This window comes from Solanum pennellii, chromosome 12, assembly GCF_001406875.1.
Source record: "Solanum pennellii chromosome 12, SPENNV200".
NCBI lineage: Eukaryota > Viridiplantae > Streptophyta > Magnoliopsida > Solanales > Solanaceae > Solanum > Solanum pennellii.
The window spans coordinates 68,309,628-68,326,418 of NC_028648.1; the positions used below are offsets into that span (position 1 = coordinate 68,309,628).

Genomic DNA, 16,791 nt, shown 5'->3' on the forward strand with positions numbered 1-16,791 from the left:
CCCATCTAGTTTTTTTTTATAAATATATTTTTTTCCTATTATATAGAAGAGTGAAGTGGGATGACGATCAGGGCAAAAATATAATTTCACTCTAACAAAATTCTATGAAGAAAGATAATAAATAATTCTAGAATTATCTTTCTATACATGGAGTGAATAATGATCAATGGCAAAAATGTAATTTCATGCGAACAAAAATCTACCAAGAAATCATATAGTTCTAGAAACATCTTAAGTTATTGTTATTACCATTAACTTATTTTGTTATTACTTTATTTCTTTTTTATTTCTTGTGTGAGTTATTATGATATATATTTTATTATTACTCTATTTTACTATTACTTTAATTTAATTCTTATTTTTTTTCTATTCATTATGCTTATAAAAAAGCCTATTTTTTACATAAAAATATTATGAATTAATTATTTCATTCTTTATGTTGGTCTAATTAATATACTTGAAAATAAATTAGTGTGATAAAATTAAAAATATATATTATATTGAAATTAAAGAAAAATAAATTAAAAGTAAATTTGCAAATAAAAATAAATATGATGATATATTCGTATTAAAGATGACCACGAATAAAAACGTAATTTATTCTAACAAAAATCTTTCAAGAATAAGTAATTTTAGAAACATCTTTCTATATATGAAGTGAATGATGATCAAAGGTAATAATTTAACTCATCCAAGCAAAAATCTACCAAGAATGATAACAAGAAAAATATTCTAGAAACATCTTTAGGTATTATTATTAGTATTATCTCATTTTTGTTATTTCTTCATTTTTTTTATGAGTTATTGTGATATCTATTTATTATGTGAAAGTCAATAAATAATGATTACACTTAGCTCTTAATAATTATATATCAAGTATAATATTAGATGGAACCAATCAAAATTAAAATTAAAATTTATATGTACATTAAATTTTGTGTATTGAAATATTTTTTAATTTTGTGATTTTTAATATACTATATAAAAAAATTAAAATCCATAAGTTATTTTCTTTTTGAAATGAAATAAAAAATAAGTTCATATAAATAAGAAAGGAGGGAGTCATATATTAAAAATGAAATATATATGTATTATTATTGAAATGAGCTTTCATATATTATTATTTTTAAAAAAAAATTGTTTGGCTTCCTTCTATTAAGTTGTGCATATATGTGGAGTTTTACAGATTTGAACATTTTAATTTAGAATTTATAATGATCTGAAAACTTTAATTCTTCGTTTTAATTTCTAATTTGATACATGTTTGAAAATTACATAAAAAAAAGAAGCTTATAAACGTCATTTAACAATTTAAGATATTTTTAGAAAAATATAGTTAAAAAACCTAATGCAATTTGGTTGATTCCCTTATTTTTATCGAGACAAAAAAAGTTGCATATATTATTTGAAGATAACGTAAGAACTAAAAATTACTATGAATCACAGTAAAATGATAACTAAAAATAAGTGAGAATCATATAAGAAATTTCGTTTACTTTTCTAAAATCACTTGTATCACATAAAATAAAACAGATGGAGCAACATATATTATTCGAAAATAACATAAAAGGTACTCCACAAATTAACAATTTAAAATATTTTTTAAGAAAACACATAAAAAATTAGTTCACCTTTTTAAATTTCATTTGTTTCACATAAATTGAAAGAAAAAAACTAACATACGTTGGACCTGCGCTGGATGGGCACATAATATCTAGTACTTTATACTTTATACAAGAGCCTAACACATGGACGACCACTTCATAACATTTTTGTACCAGCAGCAGTCAAATATGTACAAAAAATGCTTATTAATTTTTTGTCCTTTCTGATTTAATATTTAATTTAAATAAAATAAATAAAAAAGGGGAAGATAGGGAAAGTGGTTTTTTGTAAGAGGAAATACAACTATAAATGGACATGCCTCATAAAGAAAAGACACACTAATTTACAGAATAACAGATGAAGTGGTATAGGGCTGTAGGCTACTATTTTCACTGTTCCTCCTTTTTCTTTTTTTCTACAAATGTTCCTCTTTTCTCCTTCTCTCTCTCTTAATTAATATAATAAAAAAACAAAACTTATAAATGTAACGTACAAAATGGCAACTTTTCTCTACCTTCACCTTAAAATCACCAAACCCCCCTAAAATCAAACAAATAATCAACACCTCACTTCCCTAAATTCACTCACAAAGAAGGAAATACATATAGGGGCAACAAAAATTTCCAAAAAATAATATCCAACCCACTTCTCCAATACTCAATTTTTCAACAATCCCAGATAATTAAAAACATAAAATAGCTCATATCCAACTGGAAAAAAATCAAGATAATATGACATTCAAAGTCCCAAAAAAAGCTGAACATTGATTCAGATCACATGCTTTGTTGTCTTGATTTTACAAAGCAAAAACTTGGAAGCACCAAACACTGTGGAAGGTAAGCTGGAATCAGATAATCCCACTTCAAAAAAAAGTGCAACCCCCAAACATGTTTGCTCCCCTAAAGATATTGAAATCTCAAAAAAAGAGCAAGTATTATGAGTGTTGACCGGTTCTTGGCTTCTCACAATAATAACGTAGGGATGAAGAGAGGATAGCAGGAACTGAAACGACACCGCAAGGACGCGTCTAGCGCTAATTGAGCGGACGAAAACGATGGCGTATGAAGAAGTTAAGGGCAAAAATTATCATGGGAGTATGTTCATTTTTATTTTAATTCTTTAATATTTGCTAAAACAGAGCACTATTGATCTCTTTAACAAAATCATTAAAAATAGGATATATTATAGTTTATTTCTTATATATATATATATATATATATATATATAATTAGTCATATTGCTTGATATTTATGACATTTTTTATATTTGTTATTTAATTTATTTCTTATATATAAAATACAATATTTTCCTCATCCATTAAATTGCTTCCACGTGGGTGAATATTAACAATACAAAATATCTTTTATGTAGAAATTTTCATCCAACCTTTAAACAACTCTTCATCTTCTCCTCTTCTCAACAGAGATAGTCCAAGTTCAAGTTTGTGTAGTCTCCTGTTGTTTAAATTACAGGTAAGTTGTTCATAAATTTTTTGGTCTTCTCTTTTATATATATATATATATATATATATATATATATATATATATAGTGTATATATATAATAAGTAATATATCTTTTGTCCTTTCTGATTCATATAGCTATCTGTTAGGAATTATGATTTCAAGAAAGTTGGATTAACATGTTTATTTTTTTTTATTTTATTTACATCATTTTAGTTGAGTTTGTCTATATAAATCTAGTGTCCACATTCACATTATTAAGATGGTGTCGATATGATTTATTGAAAGTAGACTACTTTAGTGAATCTATCTCAATCGGTGTCTCTTATTATCTTGGGAGTTTATATAGGCAGTAACTGATCACTCAAGCTTAATTTTGTTTGTGTTGGTGTGTAGCACATTTTTTTCTCTGAATTTTATGTTGTAGCCTTAATTTAGATGAATACTTCTTGTTAATTGGTAACAAATATGAAATAGAATAGAGTTATATGTTTGTTCCCAATCTTTAAGAACTATTTGTTGTTTGTTTTCTTTCTTTGACTGTTGACTTTAAATAATGTATTAGTAATGATAACAATCTTTTGCTTAGTGTTAACAAAAGCTAACTTTCATCACTTTCTGTTATTCATTCAGTCTATATAAATTATAATCTTTACAAAATTAAGCAACACATTTTGAAAGTACAATTTTGTAGAGATCTAAAAGTCAACAATCAACGACCTTGAAATACAGTAATAACAATAATAACAATTATGCCAAAGTCTCAAACATGTAGGGTCATCTATATGAATCCCAACCACATTAAAAAATAACAATATTATGATCTGTTGTTTAAATCAGCCTTTGCATTTGTATCACATTTGATTAATGATTTGTACTATTAACTTTACAGAATTTTGACTTTGTTATCGGTATTTGTTTGTTTGCTCATGTGTTTCACTTTACTCCCAATGTGTGGTAAGTATTACTCAACTAATACCTTATTTAACAGACCTTTATTGACTTGAGACACCAGAACACTTTATGAAGTTTATATAGGCAATAAATTTTAGGGGTGATGCATGATGACTCGTGATTCATTGCTCTAAGTTATCTTCATTTTTTTTCTATCTCAGAGAATGATTCAAGATATTGCCTACTTTATTTGTTGTTTGTTTTCTTCTTTAGTTGTTGACTTTAAAATGTATTAGAAATGATGATATCATTCTTTTAGTTGGCATTGACAAAAGCTAACCTCATGGTTGGAGGAGAACATGGGAACATGACAAAAAAAGAATATTTGTGACTGTCTTTTCCATGTTATTAACAGAAAAAGACCATCGCTTCCGTTATCCATTCAATCTAACGAAATTATACTCTTGACAAAATTAATCAAGATAGTTGCAATTCAACAGGCTGAAAGTACAAGAATTTTCTAAAGCTCATAGCTTTATCAAAATCCCAAATCAGTAGTCACCTAAAAGCCAACAATCAACAATATTGAAATACAATTATAATGATAAAAATAATTATGCCCAAGTCTCAAACATATAGGGTTGACTATATGAATCCTCATCGACCACAATAAAATATAATAATACTATTATAGTTTGTTGTTTAAATCAGCCTTACATTTTCGGATTTATTAATTTATTTTTCCTACTAGACATGTATGTTATGTTAGATTTAATATATGGTTCGAACTATTAAATTTACAGAATTTTGACTTCGTTGTGGTGGTTAGTTGCTCCGTATTTCACTTGTCTCTCGATGTGTGGTAAGTATTGCTCAACTAATTTCTTATTTAAAATTATTACTATTATTTACCAGATAATTATTTTGCGTAATTATTTTAATCTCAAAGATGTCAACTCGTAGAAATCATAAAAATGTGCATTCTTTTCAAAAATCAAATGCGGATAGAAATGCTAGGTGACGTGAACTATACAAATTGATGCCACCTGATAAAAAAGAAATTCTTCTGACACGCCGTCGAGCAAAGAGAGCTGAAATGAGAAAATATAACATATCTGAAATTTCGATGAATAATGATTTGGCTACTGCGTCGTCCTCTAATTCCACCATTGCTTCAGTTGCAGAAAGTTCTGATCTTATGAGAGAACCCATTTTGCTCCTATCAGAAATAGCTAATAAAATACTATGCCATCATAAATTAATTATAAGAAATTAAAAGAGGTACCAAATTGTCAATATTGTAAAGCCATGAAATTTGAATATAAACCACCTGCGTTTTGTTGTAGCAATGGTTCTGTTCAATTAACTTCACATGATATTTCAATAGAATTAAAAAACCTTTAATTGGAAAATACCGAGCTATCAAAACATTTTAGAACTTACATTAGAACGTACAATAATATATTTGCTTTCACATCTCTTGGAGTAACTTATGACAAAGAATTAGCAAAAAGAAATAAAGGTATTTATACTTTTCGAGTTCAAGGTCAGATGTATCATTTCATCAATGACTTGATTCCTATTGACAAAAAAGGAAAAAATCTCCAATTGTATTTCTTTGATAGTGAAAATGAATTAAGAAATCAAATGGCATGTTCAAATAAATTAAATGAATTTGTTGTGAGAACTCTGATGGAAATATTAAAAATTAATCCATACTCTATGTTTTTAAAATCTTTAGTAGATGTTCAACAACTATCTGACTTTTATATTGCACTTAAGTGTGATTCTTGCTTAGATCAACGTATATATAACTTACCAACTGTATAAGAAGTTGCAGGAATATGGGTAGATCAAGATATTAGTAATTCTATTCCTACACCACATATTCGAATCTATACAAAAAGTGATAAAAGTCAATTGATTCATTATTATTACGGTTGTTATGATCCGTTACAATATCCGTTGATATTTCCATATGGTCAAGGTGGATGGCACTGTGGTATTAAGAAAATTAAGTGTTCTTCAAAAACATCAATACAAATCTATTGCGAACAAGAACAACTACCAAGTAAAAAAAATATGTGTTCAATAGACAAACTACTTAACATGGAAGCCGAAGTTATGTTAAAAGAAAAGCATAAACGATACAGTATTTCTTGTCGTGAATATTATTGTTACAAACTTCAAATAAGAGATAAAGAAAATATTGTCTTACATGCAAGAAGATTATTTCAACAATATGTAGTAGATGAATGGATAAAAATTGAAAGCCAACGATTAGACTTTGCTTCTTTTAATCAAGCTTTATTTAGGAATGATGTATCAGACGAAATTTTGGATGTTTTATGTAACGGGGAAAGAGAAGCTTCACATATGGGAAAACAACGTATACTTCCACCTAGCTTTACGGGAGGTCCAAAAGACATGCGTAGACGGTATATGGATGCTATTGCATTAGTGCAATGTTTTGGAAAACCTGATATATTTTTAACTATAACATGTAATCCTTCTTGGCTTGAAATAGCAGAAAAACTTATATCAACCGATGAGGTACAAAATAGGCCAGGTCTGGTTAGTAGAGTGTTTAGAGCAAAAATAGAAGAATTGAAAAATGATACAATTAAAAGGCGTATTTTTGATAAAGTTGCAGCATTTATGTATACAATAGAATTTCAGAAACGAGGACTTCCCCGTGCTCATTTTCTTATCATACTAAATGAGAATTACAAATTACTAACTCTAGAAGCATATGATCGATTTGTATGTGCTGAAATACTAGATGAAAATATATATCCCTATTTATATTCACTTGCTACACAACACATGATGCATGGTCCTTGTGGTAATTTGAACCCAACAAATTCTTGTATGAAAAAAAAAGATACTGTAAAAATAAGTATCCTAAAGAGTTTGTAAAACAAACAACCAAAGGAAAGAATTTATACCCAATTTATAGAAGACGAAATACAGGCAAAATTATGAAAATTAGAGGACACTTTCTTGATAACTTGTGGGTTGTTCCTTACAATCCATATTTGCTTTGTAAATTCAATTGTGCCGATGAGCCATACTTGTATAGGAGTTGTGCCGATGGGATTATTCGGTGTTTTGTACAAGAAGTTGAGATGTAGAGTGTTTTGGAGGCATGCCATTCTTCATCAGTAGGTGGACATCATAGGGGTATCTGGACCGCTCACAAGATCATACAATGTGGCTACTATTGTCCAAATATTCATCAAGATTCTCATAAGTTCGCCAACACATGTGACAGAGGCCAAAGAGATGGCGGCATTTCAAGAAAGCAAGAGCTCCCTTTAAATCCCATTCTTGTGATTGAGTTATTTGATGTGTGAGGTATTGACTTTATGGGCCCTTTTGTGAGTTCTCATGGGATGAGGTACATTCTAGTAGTGGTTGATTATGTGTCTAAATGGGTAGAAGCTATCGCACTCGGAAATAATGAAGGGAAGAGTGTCACTGCATTCTTGAAAAAGAATATATTTTCCCGATTTGGCACCCCAAGGGCTATTACTAGTGATGGGGGATCCCACTTTTGCAACAAATTATTTAAGGTATTATTGGAGAAATATGGGGTTCGCCCTAATGTGGCCACTCCTTACCATCATCAAACTAGTGGGCAAGTTGAGGTGTCAAGTAGGGAGATTAAGCAGATTTTTTCGAAAACGGTGAACGCTAGTAGAACAGATTAGTCAAGAAGACATGATGATGCTTTTTGGGCCTACTGGACAGCATACAAGACTCCCAGAGGTATGTCACCATACCAACTTGTATGTGGGAAGGCTTGTCACTTACCAGTCGAATTAGAGCATAAAACCATGTGGGCAATGAAGAAGTTGAAAATGGATTGGAATGAGGCTGCAGAACAGAGGTTAAATGGTTTGAATGAGCTCGATCAATTTCTCCTAAAAGCTTATTAAAGTTCATCCCTCTACAAAGAGAAGATGAAGAAGTACCATGACCAAAAGATTGAGAAACGTGATTTTATGTTTGTGGATTTGGTGCTTTTATTCAATTATAGGTTGCACTTGTTTCTGGGCAAACCCAAGTCCAAATGGACTGGCCCTTACTTGATCACCCAACTAATCCCTCACGGAGCGGTAGAGTTGGAAAACAAGGAGGGTGTGCGGTTTAAGGTGAATGGAAATGAATCAAAATCTATCTGGGCATGCTAAGACAACAAATGAAGTGATCGAGGCATACCATCTTGATGAAGTGTGAGTAATCAAGTGTCTTCCATCATGCCGCGACGTTAAATCAAGCGCTTGTTGGGAGGCAACTAATATGTATCCTCTAAGCTAACTATAGGTTTTTTATGACTTTCTAGTAATAGTTACATTTTGTTTGCTTTTTTTTTTGTTCGAAGTGTTGGCTACAACGTAGTTTAGGGTCAGTATCCAAAAAAATGTCTTGAAAATACAAAAAGAATAGCTTCATGGGTGTTAAATTTGCAGGTAGCACATCACCAGAAAATTTGTCTGCGACCGTCACGCCTGCTAGGGACCGTCGAAAGCATCCACTGTGCCCAGGTAAGTTTTTCCATTTTTCTAAATTAGGGCATCCATGATGGATCATCACACCTGTGATGTACCATCGACGGGGACTCATCGCATCAATACCCGTAAACCCGACCCCACCCGACTGGAAAATATTAAAAGTTTTTAAACCTTTTAACTTCCCACCTCTTCATTCTAATCGTTTCTGTCCCTCACTTCCCCCATTTACTCCCTCTTCAACTCCCTTACACTCTCTTCCTCTCCCCAAACCATCAGATTCCCCATCCTTTCAAAAATTCCCCTAATATTCCCTCTTCCAATCTCCCTGCTTCTTCAAGTAATCTGCCGGTCGGAGTCAATTGTTCTCTGCTGATCACCAGAGTTGTGTGCCTTACTTTGTTTTCATCTTCTCAAAATATCAGGTATGTGGTTTTGATCTCTAATAATCTACACTTCTTTCTTGTTTTCCCATGCTACATGCTTGATTCTGAATGTTGGATCTTCGAAATTTTACCCCTATTGCATGCTACGAACACACCCCGTTAATCCTACATGTCTTGAGACCCTTCACATAGTAAACAGAATGAGGTTGTTGTATTAACTAAGTTAAATGAGGGTGTATGTTTCTGATCTAGGTTGATAGTCCTCCAAATTGGCATGCTAAAACTCGAGAAATTATTGCCTTAGGATTGCTAGTATGCTGGGTAATTGGGTAAGAAATTGTGGGTTGATAAGTATTCTTTCGATTAGAATTTTAGGGGATAATTGAGGCATCCCTAGTTTTGTCAGTGAAGGACAGAACAAGACCCTATCGTCCCACCAATTCTCGTTTATTTTCTCCAAGTGTCCAACGACGGACCGTCGTGCCCTTGATGGTCCATCCTGCACAACAGTCATATTGTCAGAGACCCTATTCCTAAGGGTCTCAAAATCTTTTCTAAGTGTCCCACAACAGACCTCTACGACGGACCGTCATGCTCTCGACGGTCCGTCCTGCAAAATCGTCATGGTTGTCAAAGACCCTATTCCTAAGGTTATCAAAATCTTTTATAAGTGTCCAACGACGGACCTCTACGATGGACTGCGTTCTCTTGACGGTCCGTCCTGCATACCCATCATGATTTTCAGAGACTTTCTTTCTGAGAGTCTCCAATAAATTTTCTTAAGTATTTCATGACGGTCCGTCATGCTTATGATGGACCATCAACTGGTCCGTCATCCAGCATAGAAACTACAGCAATTCCATTTCAGTTTTGGTTTTACGTTTTTGTTTTCTTCTTTGCATGTCTTGTTTGTTTCTACTGGTACTAATTGTTGTTCTTTTCAGGTACTAACATTTATGGCACCAAAGCTAGATCGCGTGTACACAGAAGGGCATTCAAAGTCTGTCGCACCATCTGCCCGACTGGTCATTGGCTCTGACAATGAGCGTGACCCCGAATACTTGCCCCCAGGCACTGTCACTCTTGCACGGGCTGCACGTACCACTAGAGCCACCCCCATGAAGTTGGGGACCGGCGTAGCCACTGCCTCCCAGTCTGAAGAAGAGCGCATACTTACTGACACTCCTTCTAGGTCTTCTACACACTCCAGCGATGCTTTCGGTTGTGAGGAGGCTTCTGCTCCACACACTGCATCACAGTACGCCTCGTCTGATGAGGACGATAGTGTTGATTCCACTCCAGCACCACTGACTGGAGTCCCCGCCCCGATTGCCGACAATCCCAACCGGTGGTGTGTTGAGGGACAGTTTCAGGTGTACATAGAGGCTAAGTTGCCGAATGATTAGGGGGTTATGACCCGGACCCTTACACTGGAGAGACGGGTCCTTACGGGGAGTCTCCCCACCATGCCGGCAATCCATGCCCTCTTCACCAGGCACCGGCTAGAATAGACGGCTAGTGATGTGGGACAATACAGTAAGGAGTTGGTCAGAGAGTTCTACGCCTCGTATGTGCTGACTCTCCGATCCCAGATAGACAAGTGGGCTGCCCCCGCCAAACAGGCCCCGCTAGAGCACATCCGAGCCCATGGCAAGCGGGTAGACATCTCCTTGCCAGCCATCCATAGGTATCTATATGGCGAGAATGTTGATGCCACCAGGATTCCTCTCACCGCCGAGTTCGACTGCTAATGGAACTGGTTAAAGATGGACATTTCTTGCGTGAGCCAGAGTTGAAAGAGACCACCAAGAGGTTGATTGCCCGGTACTTGTCTGTTGATGAAGAGGCTGCTGATTGGGTACTTGAGCCGAAGGGAGCCATCAAGAAGGCTAACCTGACCTTCACGGCCAAGTTTTTCTGGTTGATAGTCTGCCACTTCCTTTCCCCCACTGCTGCAAACAATATTGTGACTTGGGATCGCGCAGTTCTGATTGCAGCGATGATAGCAGGGTTCGATGTGGACTTTGGTTGGCTTCTTCAGGAGGTCATGCACGAGAGGGCCTTCAAGGTCACTACTACTTACCCATTTTAGTGCATGGTGTTTCCTTTGTGCAGGTCCGCAGTTGTGCCTACTTGGCACATCGATTAGATCAAGACCCCACCGGGCACTGTTGATATAGGCCTTATCAGGGATGAGGCCAATGAGTTGGTTTCCACACAGAGGGCCGCGACCGAAGTACCTCCGCTTGGTTAGAAGTTGGTAGACACTGTAGAGCAAGCCCAAGCAGCTACCCAAGCTACTTCTGAGCCTATTGACACCACCCCGGTTGAGTCTAACCCGGGTGGTAGCACCGCTCCGAGATCCTCTTTCTCGACTCCCTCCGCCACTCTGGTCCCACTTGCTAGGGTCCAGAAACTTGAGGCCCAAATGGCCACTCTTCTACATCACATCCAACCTTGGATGCAAAGGTCTATTACTGAGGCGGAGGAGCGCATGGAGCAGAAGATGGCCCAATACAGAGAGAGGAAGATCATGGAGGTTCATCAGCGCCTGGACGCTTTTGAGTTGCGTGTGCTAGCCTGTTCATCCCTCCAGTGGACGTGTTGACCCTTCAGGCTGCTGTAGAGAGTCTGAGAGTGGACCCGGACATGATTCTAAAGGCTAGGGTGCCCGAGTCTGAGACCCCTTCTGCAGAGCCCGCCGAGGATACTATTTTGGCGGCCCTATTCTCCACTGCTGCAGTGCCACAACCTCCACCACGAGAGCATGCCAAGAGTCGTAGAGGTCGGAATGAGGATGAGGCTAGGGCACAGAAGAGGGAGTGACGAGAGTTGGAGGCTGTGAGGAGAGCCTCGATTGCTGATAAGGAGGCCCGTCAGTTAAGGGCGATTGAGTTGGCTACTGGGGCGTCTAGCTCCAGAGTTATTGAGGTAGATAAGAGCACTACTGATGGTGCTGTGATTGTTGAGAGAGGCACTACTGAGGGTGTTGTCTATGATGAGGACACTACTGAGGGTGTCCAGACTACAGAGGGAGTGGGTTTCGGGACACCGGACCCACCAGCTTGTTGATCGATGGCGCTTTGCGCCTCAGGTTTGCTTCACCTACAACTCTATTATTTTGGATTCTTTTATGCATTGGTGAAAATTGCATATCTTTCTGTTGGGGGTGTGGTAAACGGAGAGTGAGTGCTATGGTGAAGTCTGAGTAGCCCAACTCACGATCCTCTTTTGGGGTTTTCTTGCTTGTGTTCTTTTTCCCAACGAGACTGATTATTTTATTGTTGAACCGCCATGTCTATATATTGTGTACATAGTATAACTCTGAAGCATGATGGCTAAAACAGAAATGATATCCTGATGTAACGAAAATGATGCATGACTAGGCATAGGAACTGATAAATGTGTGGCTCTAAGCATGACATAGAGATACACCACTGCATGACCCTAAATCTAAGACTCGAACTAGGTGTCTCATAATCTGGTAGAGTAATGAGATGTCAAGTGAGTGTCAGGAAAATTTGAATAGTCCACTATTTGTACTGAGCTAGAACTTTCCTTGTTAGTCCTGCTAAAAGTAAGCCGTAATAGAGAATTAGGAAAGTATCATAGACCCTTGTTCAATATAGCCAATCTTTAGCCTAAATAACAAAAAAACGAATGAAATGTATCCATTTTTGATCCAAATGATTTGAGCTTGAAATAGACCTTTCTTTTTCACCCCAAATGATCTTTTCTGAGAACAATTTGTTTGCTCTGGTCCCTCCTTGAACATGTGAAACTCGGCTTATGCCAAAATCATAAGTTGAGGGTGGCTAATGCAGAACACAACCTTTTCGTTGCCTTGACCCAACTTTGGGTATTGTGTACTTTGACTCATGGCAAAGCCATGAGTTGAGGGTGGCTATTATGAGGAATTCTCCGAAAGTGGGGTTGAAAGAACAAAGAGAAAGAAAGAACAAAAGAAAAGTGACTCAAGAAAAGTTAAAAGAAAAGTGAAATAAAAATAAATAAATAAATAAATAAATAAATACAAGCATGAAAATAAAAGAGTCACTTACACAAAAGAAGAAAGAAGGGAAAATAGCAAGGTTAAAGAATATAAGAAATAGGGCAGAATAAAACGATGAAAAGGTAGGACGCTTAACCAATATATCAAGGAGGTCAACAAGTCCCTAAAATATATGTAAATATACCCTACCTGATCCTGACCCTATGTTACAAGATAAGAAAGTCCTATCGTGATCCTAAGAGTTGTTATGGCGAACTTAAAGTAGTGAAAAATATGGGCAAGCCTATGGCAATATGCATAAATGAGTTGTGAAGTTGTTCTGAGAGCGAGTGTTGAAAAGTAATCCTTATACTCAAACTGAAATCATTATGTGAAAAATGAGGATGTTTTTTTGAAGTGAGGACACTAGTTGCAATACCAGAAAAATTAGCACCTAGGTGATGGATCGAAGAGGATAGGTGTCAAGTTGTGGTGAGTCTGTGTCATGGTCTGATCCACATAATTCAAGCCTAATAGTGATAGCATGCATGAACATAATGAGAATAATTAGGATTAATAGCCAAATGATTGCAAAAGCTAAAAGACGGATATTTTTGTACGAAGATTTTGTAGTGAGTCATAATGTGTCGCTTAAGGATAAACAATGAATTTAAATTGAGGGTGTTGATATACTGTGGTTTCACGGTACTTTCCATGTCTTTTCCTTAAGTTTAATGTGTGTCTAAATCCTTTTTTTTATTGATTTTTATGTATGTTTCTCTTTATTTTTAGGAAATCTGTCCAAAAGAGAACGTAGAGGATTTTAGCAGAAATTGCAGAAGTGACAACCTACGGAGCCCACAACCGACTGTCGTGACTGTGATGGTCCGTAGGTGGCACCGTAGTGAGAAGAAAAGGGCTGCTGAAGGAAGTTGGAGAAGTCTGACCAATGTGGGACTACGGAAGCTCATGACGGACCATCATAGCCATGACGGTCCATCCTGCATATTCGTCGTGGTTGTCAGAGAGTAGTTCCAGTACCCTATTTCAAGAAGTTTCTAAGTGTTGTGGAACGGAACCTCTCGACGGACTGTAATGATTGCAACGGTCCGTTATATCTGTCTGTCGAGAGTAACAAAGAGTTGATGAAGAAACCAGCAGAAAATTATGCCAAGTATGGAATGACGGAGCCCAGGAATGACGGAGCCCACAACGATCCGTCGTGTCCATGATGGTCCGTCGCAGGGATCGTCGATTCAGACACATTTTGGACACATTTGCCTTAAATAGAGTCCTTCTTTTATTAGGTTTTATTTTATTATAAATTATTCGAAAAAACTCATTCTTGGGGTTAGACTTTTGGCAATTTTTTAGTTCTCTTGTTTAAGTATTGAACTCTTGATTTTGGTATTTGATCAAACTTTTCCGGAATCAATTGTTGGTGTTTTTGTGAATTATTCAAGTGAATTTCTGGATTTTCTTCATTCTCATAAAACTAAGTGCATGAATTCGTATATGATCAATATGAATTGTGTGATTATTAGCATGGGTAACTAAACTCCATAACTAGGGTTGTGGGAACCATGGGTAAATAACAAAGTAAAATCTAGCTAAAATAACAATCCTAGAATAGTGACTTGCATGTATTGCTAATTCTTTCACTTAGAAATCTTTTTAACAGATGACCAACGTTAGAACTCTCCTTATTGCTACTTGCCGGACCAAGAAGGTACATAATAGGAAAAGAATTATCAATATATATGTAGTGTATATTATCTAATAGGCTAGTGTCGGTTGGTAAGAAGTAACAACTTAGTAAAATATCAAATATGATGCTTAATATGAGGTAAAGATAAGGTTTAGTAAAGCAACACACGTAGCCGGACCAAGGTGCGGAGTGAAATTCTCTAGATGCCAGAACAAGCATTTAGAGAGACCTAACTTATCACTTTGCATGCAAGATACTAGGAAAGAATTGTTATAGCTAGAATTACCGAGTTAGAAGCCTGTGGGGAACACTTACGCCCTACTTACTCTCATTACTTGATTAAAATCCAGTACTTGAACCTGTCACTTGTTTACTTTAATTTAGATAATTGCTTTTATTAATCAAAACCCCCTTTAGTTATTTGTTTTTGGGAAATAATTTACTAAATAGAAGTAATAACAGAATAAAGTTAAGTCTGAACCATTTTCCTCGTGGGAACAATCCCAACCTCACTAGTTGGGTTCTTTACTTGATACGACCGCTTTTCCTTCTTTCTGAGAAGTAAATTTGAGTGTATCACACACACACATGAATGAATACCTAATCAAGAGAAGGGCCTTGAATGGTGTGTTCATGTTTGCCCTAAATTAGATGATGCTTTACATATGCTATGTTCCTGTGAGGGGATTATTTACATGATTTAGGTTGATTAACTTTCATCTATGACCTATGATTTAAGCATATGAAGGGATGACTCTCCTAAACCTATGTTTTATAAAGTAAAAATATAATAAAGTTTTTTCAACAAAGGGAACTTATCATAGCACCGAGTGAACTTAAATATTATTGTGTGTCCCTTCCTATGGTAGGAAGGTAGGTAACCATAAACCTCATGTGGTGGATAGCCTCATGACCCAAAAAGGGTGTTAGAGTGATGTTTCCATAAGTGAATAACTACAATGCCTAATCTTGGCATAAAGAGGGTTTTAACATGTACCCCCAAGTTCCATAATTATGTTGCCACCATAGGATACTAGCTAGTGGATCCACCTAGAAAGCTATGTCACATTTGGTTCTACTTTGGACGATAGACCACCTTCTTTCGGTGTGGGGTTTTATGACACCGGATTCCATGTTTAGCATCACATGGTCTATGTCGGTTAAGGCTATAGTGTCCTCAAAGTTAAATGGACAAAGGAAGTAAATGACTAGGACATAACTAGAAGGACTTAAGGGAGGTTACTTAGGATAGGTGGAAGTAATGAACTCATCTAGACATTGCACAAGTATCTACTTAAGGAGTTCTAGGAAGGTATTCTAATGCATGTCACTATGTATGCTTTCTTTATGTATGACATTTTAGTATTTGTCTACTTGTTATGAAGATGTGCATGATATGAGTTTCTGTGCATGATGTTGATCTTGTTGACTATATGATGAAGGTCTTGACTTAACTATGTCTATGTTGTACTATACTTCTATGATGGTATGTGTTGCCTTGTATAGATTGTATGTATGTTTTCTTGTAACCTTAAGGTGATGCATTGCACCAAGTATCACTAGAGGGTTACTTGGGAAGTTAATGAATAAAAAGGAAAATAGTTCACTGTTAAGGGAACAAGAGCTAACTCTAATATGACTCAAAAATGTAATAAATACTATATGTGAACCTATGGAATGTTTGGCTTTTGAATATATTTATATGAAGTATATTAATGATATGAATGCTATTTTTTCAAGGTTTTATAACGAGTTACTCAAAAAGACATGAATTTATGATTTCAAGAAAATGTCCTTTTTAAACACATGTTTTTGCATGGTTGCCATACTTAGTGAATTCTTGTACTAATCCCATTCTTCTCTAGATTTTACATAAAGTGTAGGTTATGGATGCTTAAAGGATGTCTATGATTGAGGATCTTGATATGCGGTTCCTAATCTCAAGGAAAGGGGTCCTTAATTTCAAAGGATTCCCTACTCATGTCTTAATGTAAAATGTTTAAATATTTTATAGTTATGTCTTATGTTTTAAGGGTCGTTTCCCTAATGTATTCTAATGTTGTTGAGTCTAAGATGGCAAAGAGACTTAGAATCTATATATCTATTATGACTTATATTTTATATGTATATGAGGTAAAGTTTCTAGCGTATGAGGTGCTACGAAAAGTTTTAAATTTTCCGCTAAATTTACTATTTCGATGCGATGAATGATAACTATGGGCTTGTATAAGA

The 16,791-nt window shown here is 35.5% G+C and overlaps 1 protein-coding gene and 1 long non-coding RNA gene across 6 annotated transcripts; both read left to right on the forward strand.

The window, feature by feature from the left end:
• Positions 1 to 1,961: 1,961 nt before the first annotated feature.
• Positions 1,962 to 11,888, forward strand: LOC107005397. 5 transcript variants are annotated; one of them, XR_003575751.1, is made up of 6 exons: positions 1,962 to 2,441; positions 2,585 to 2,699; positions 2,977 to 3,077; positions 4,764 to 4,822; positions 8,436 to 8,899; positions 9,805 to 11,888. XR_003575751.1 is itself a non-coding variant. In XM_015203981.2 (5 exons), the coding sequence occupies exons 2-5, from the start codon at positions 2,660 to 2,662 to the stop codon at positions 10,264 to 10,266; spliced, it is 678 nt and encodes a 225-aa protein (XP_015059467.1). In that variant the 5' UTR covers positions 1,962 to 2,441; positions 2,585 to 2,659; the 3' UTR covers positions 10,267 to 11,888. The 5 variants fall into 5 exon arrangements, 2 of the variants coding, with proteins under 2 accessions (XP_015059467.1, XP_027769440.1); XR_003575752.1 differs by having other exon boundaries at positions 8,436 to 8,510; XR_001454874.2 differs by having other exon boundaries at positions 8,436 to 9,861.
• A 4-nt stretch (positions 11,889 to 11,892) lies between these two features.
• LOC114075230 lies at positions 11,893 to 14,286 on the forward strand. The gene is made up of 2 exons (XR_003575753.1): positions 11,893 to 11,954; positions 13,644 to 14,286. It is a non-coding gene; the product is annotated as an uncharacterized LOC114075230 (long non-coding RNA).
• Positions 14,287 to 16,791: the final 2,505 nt, after the last annotated feature.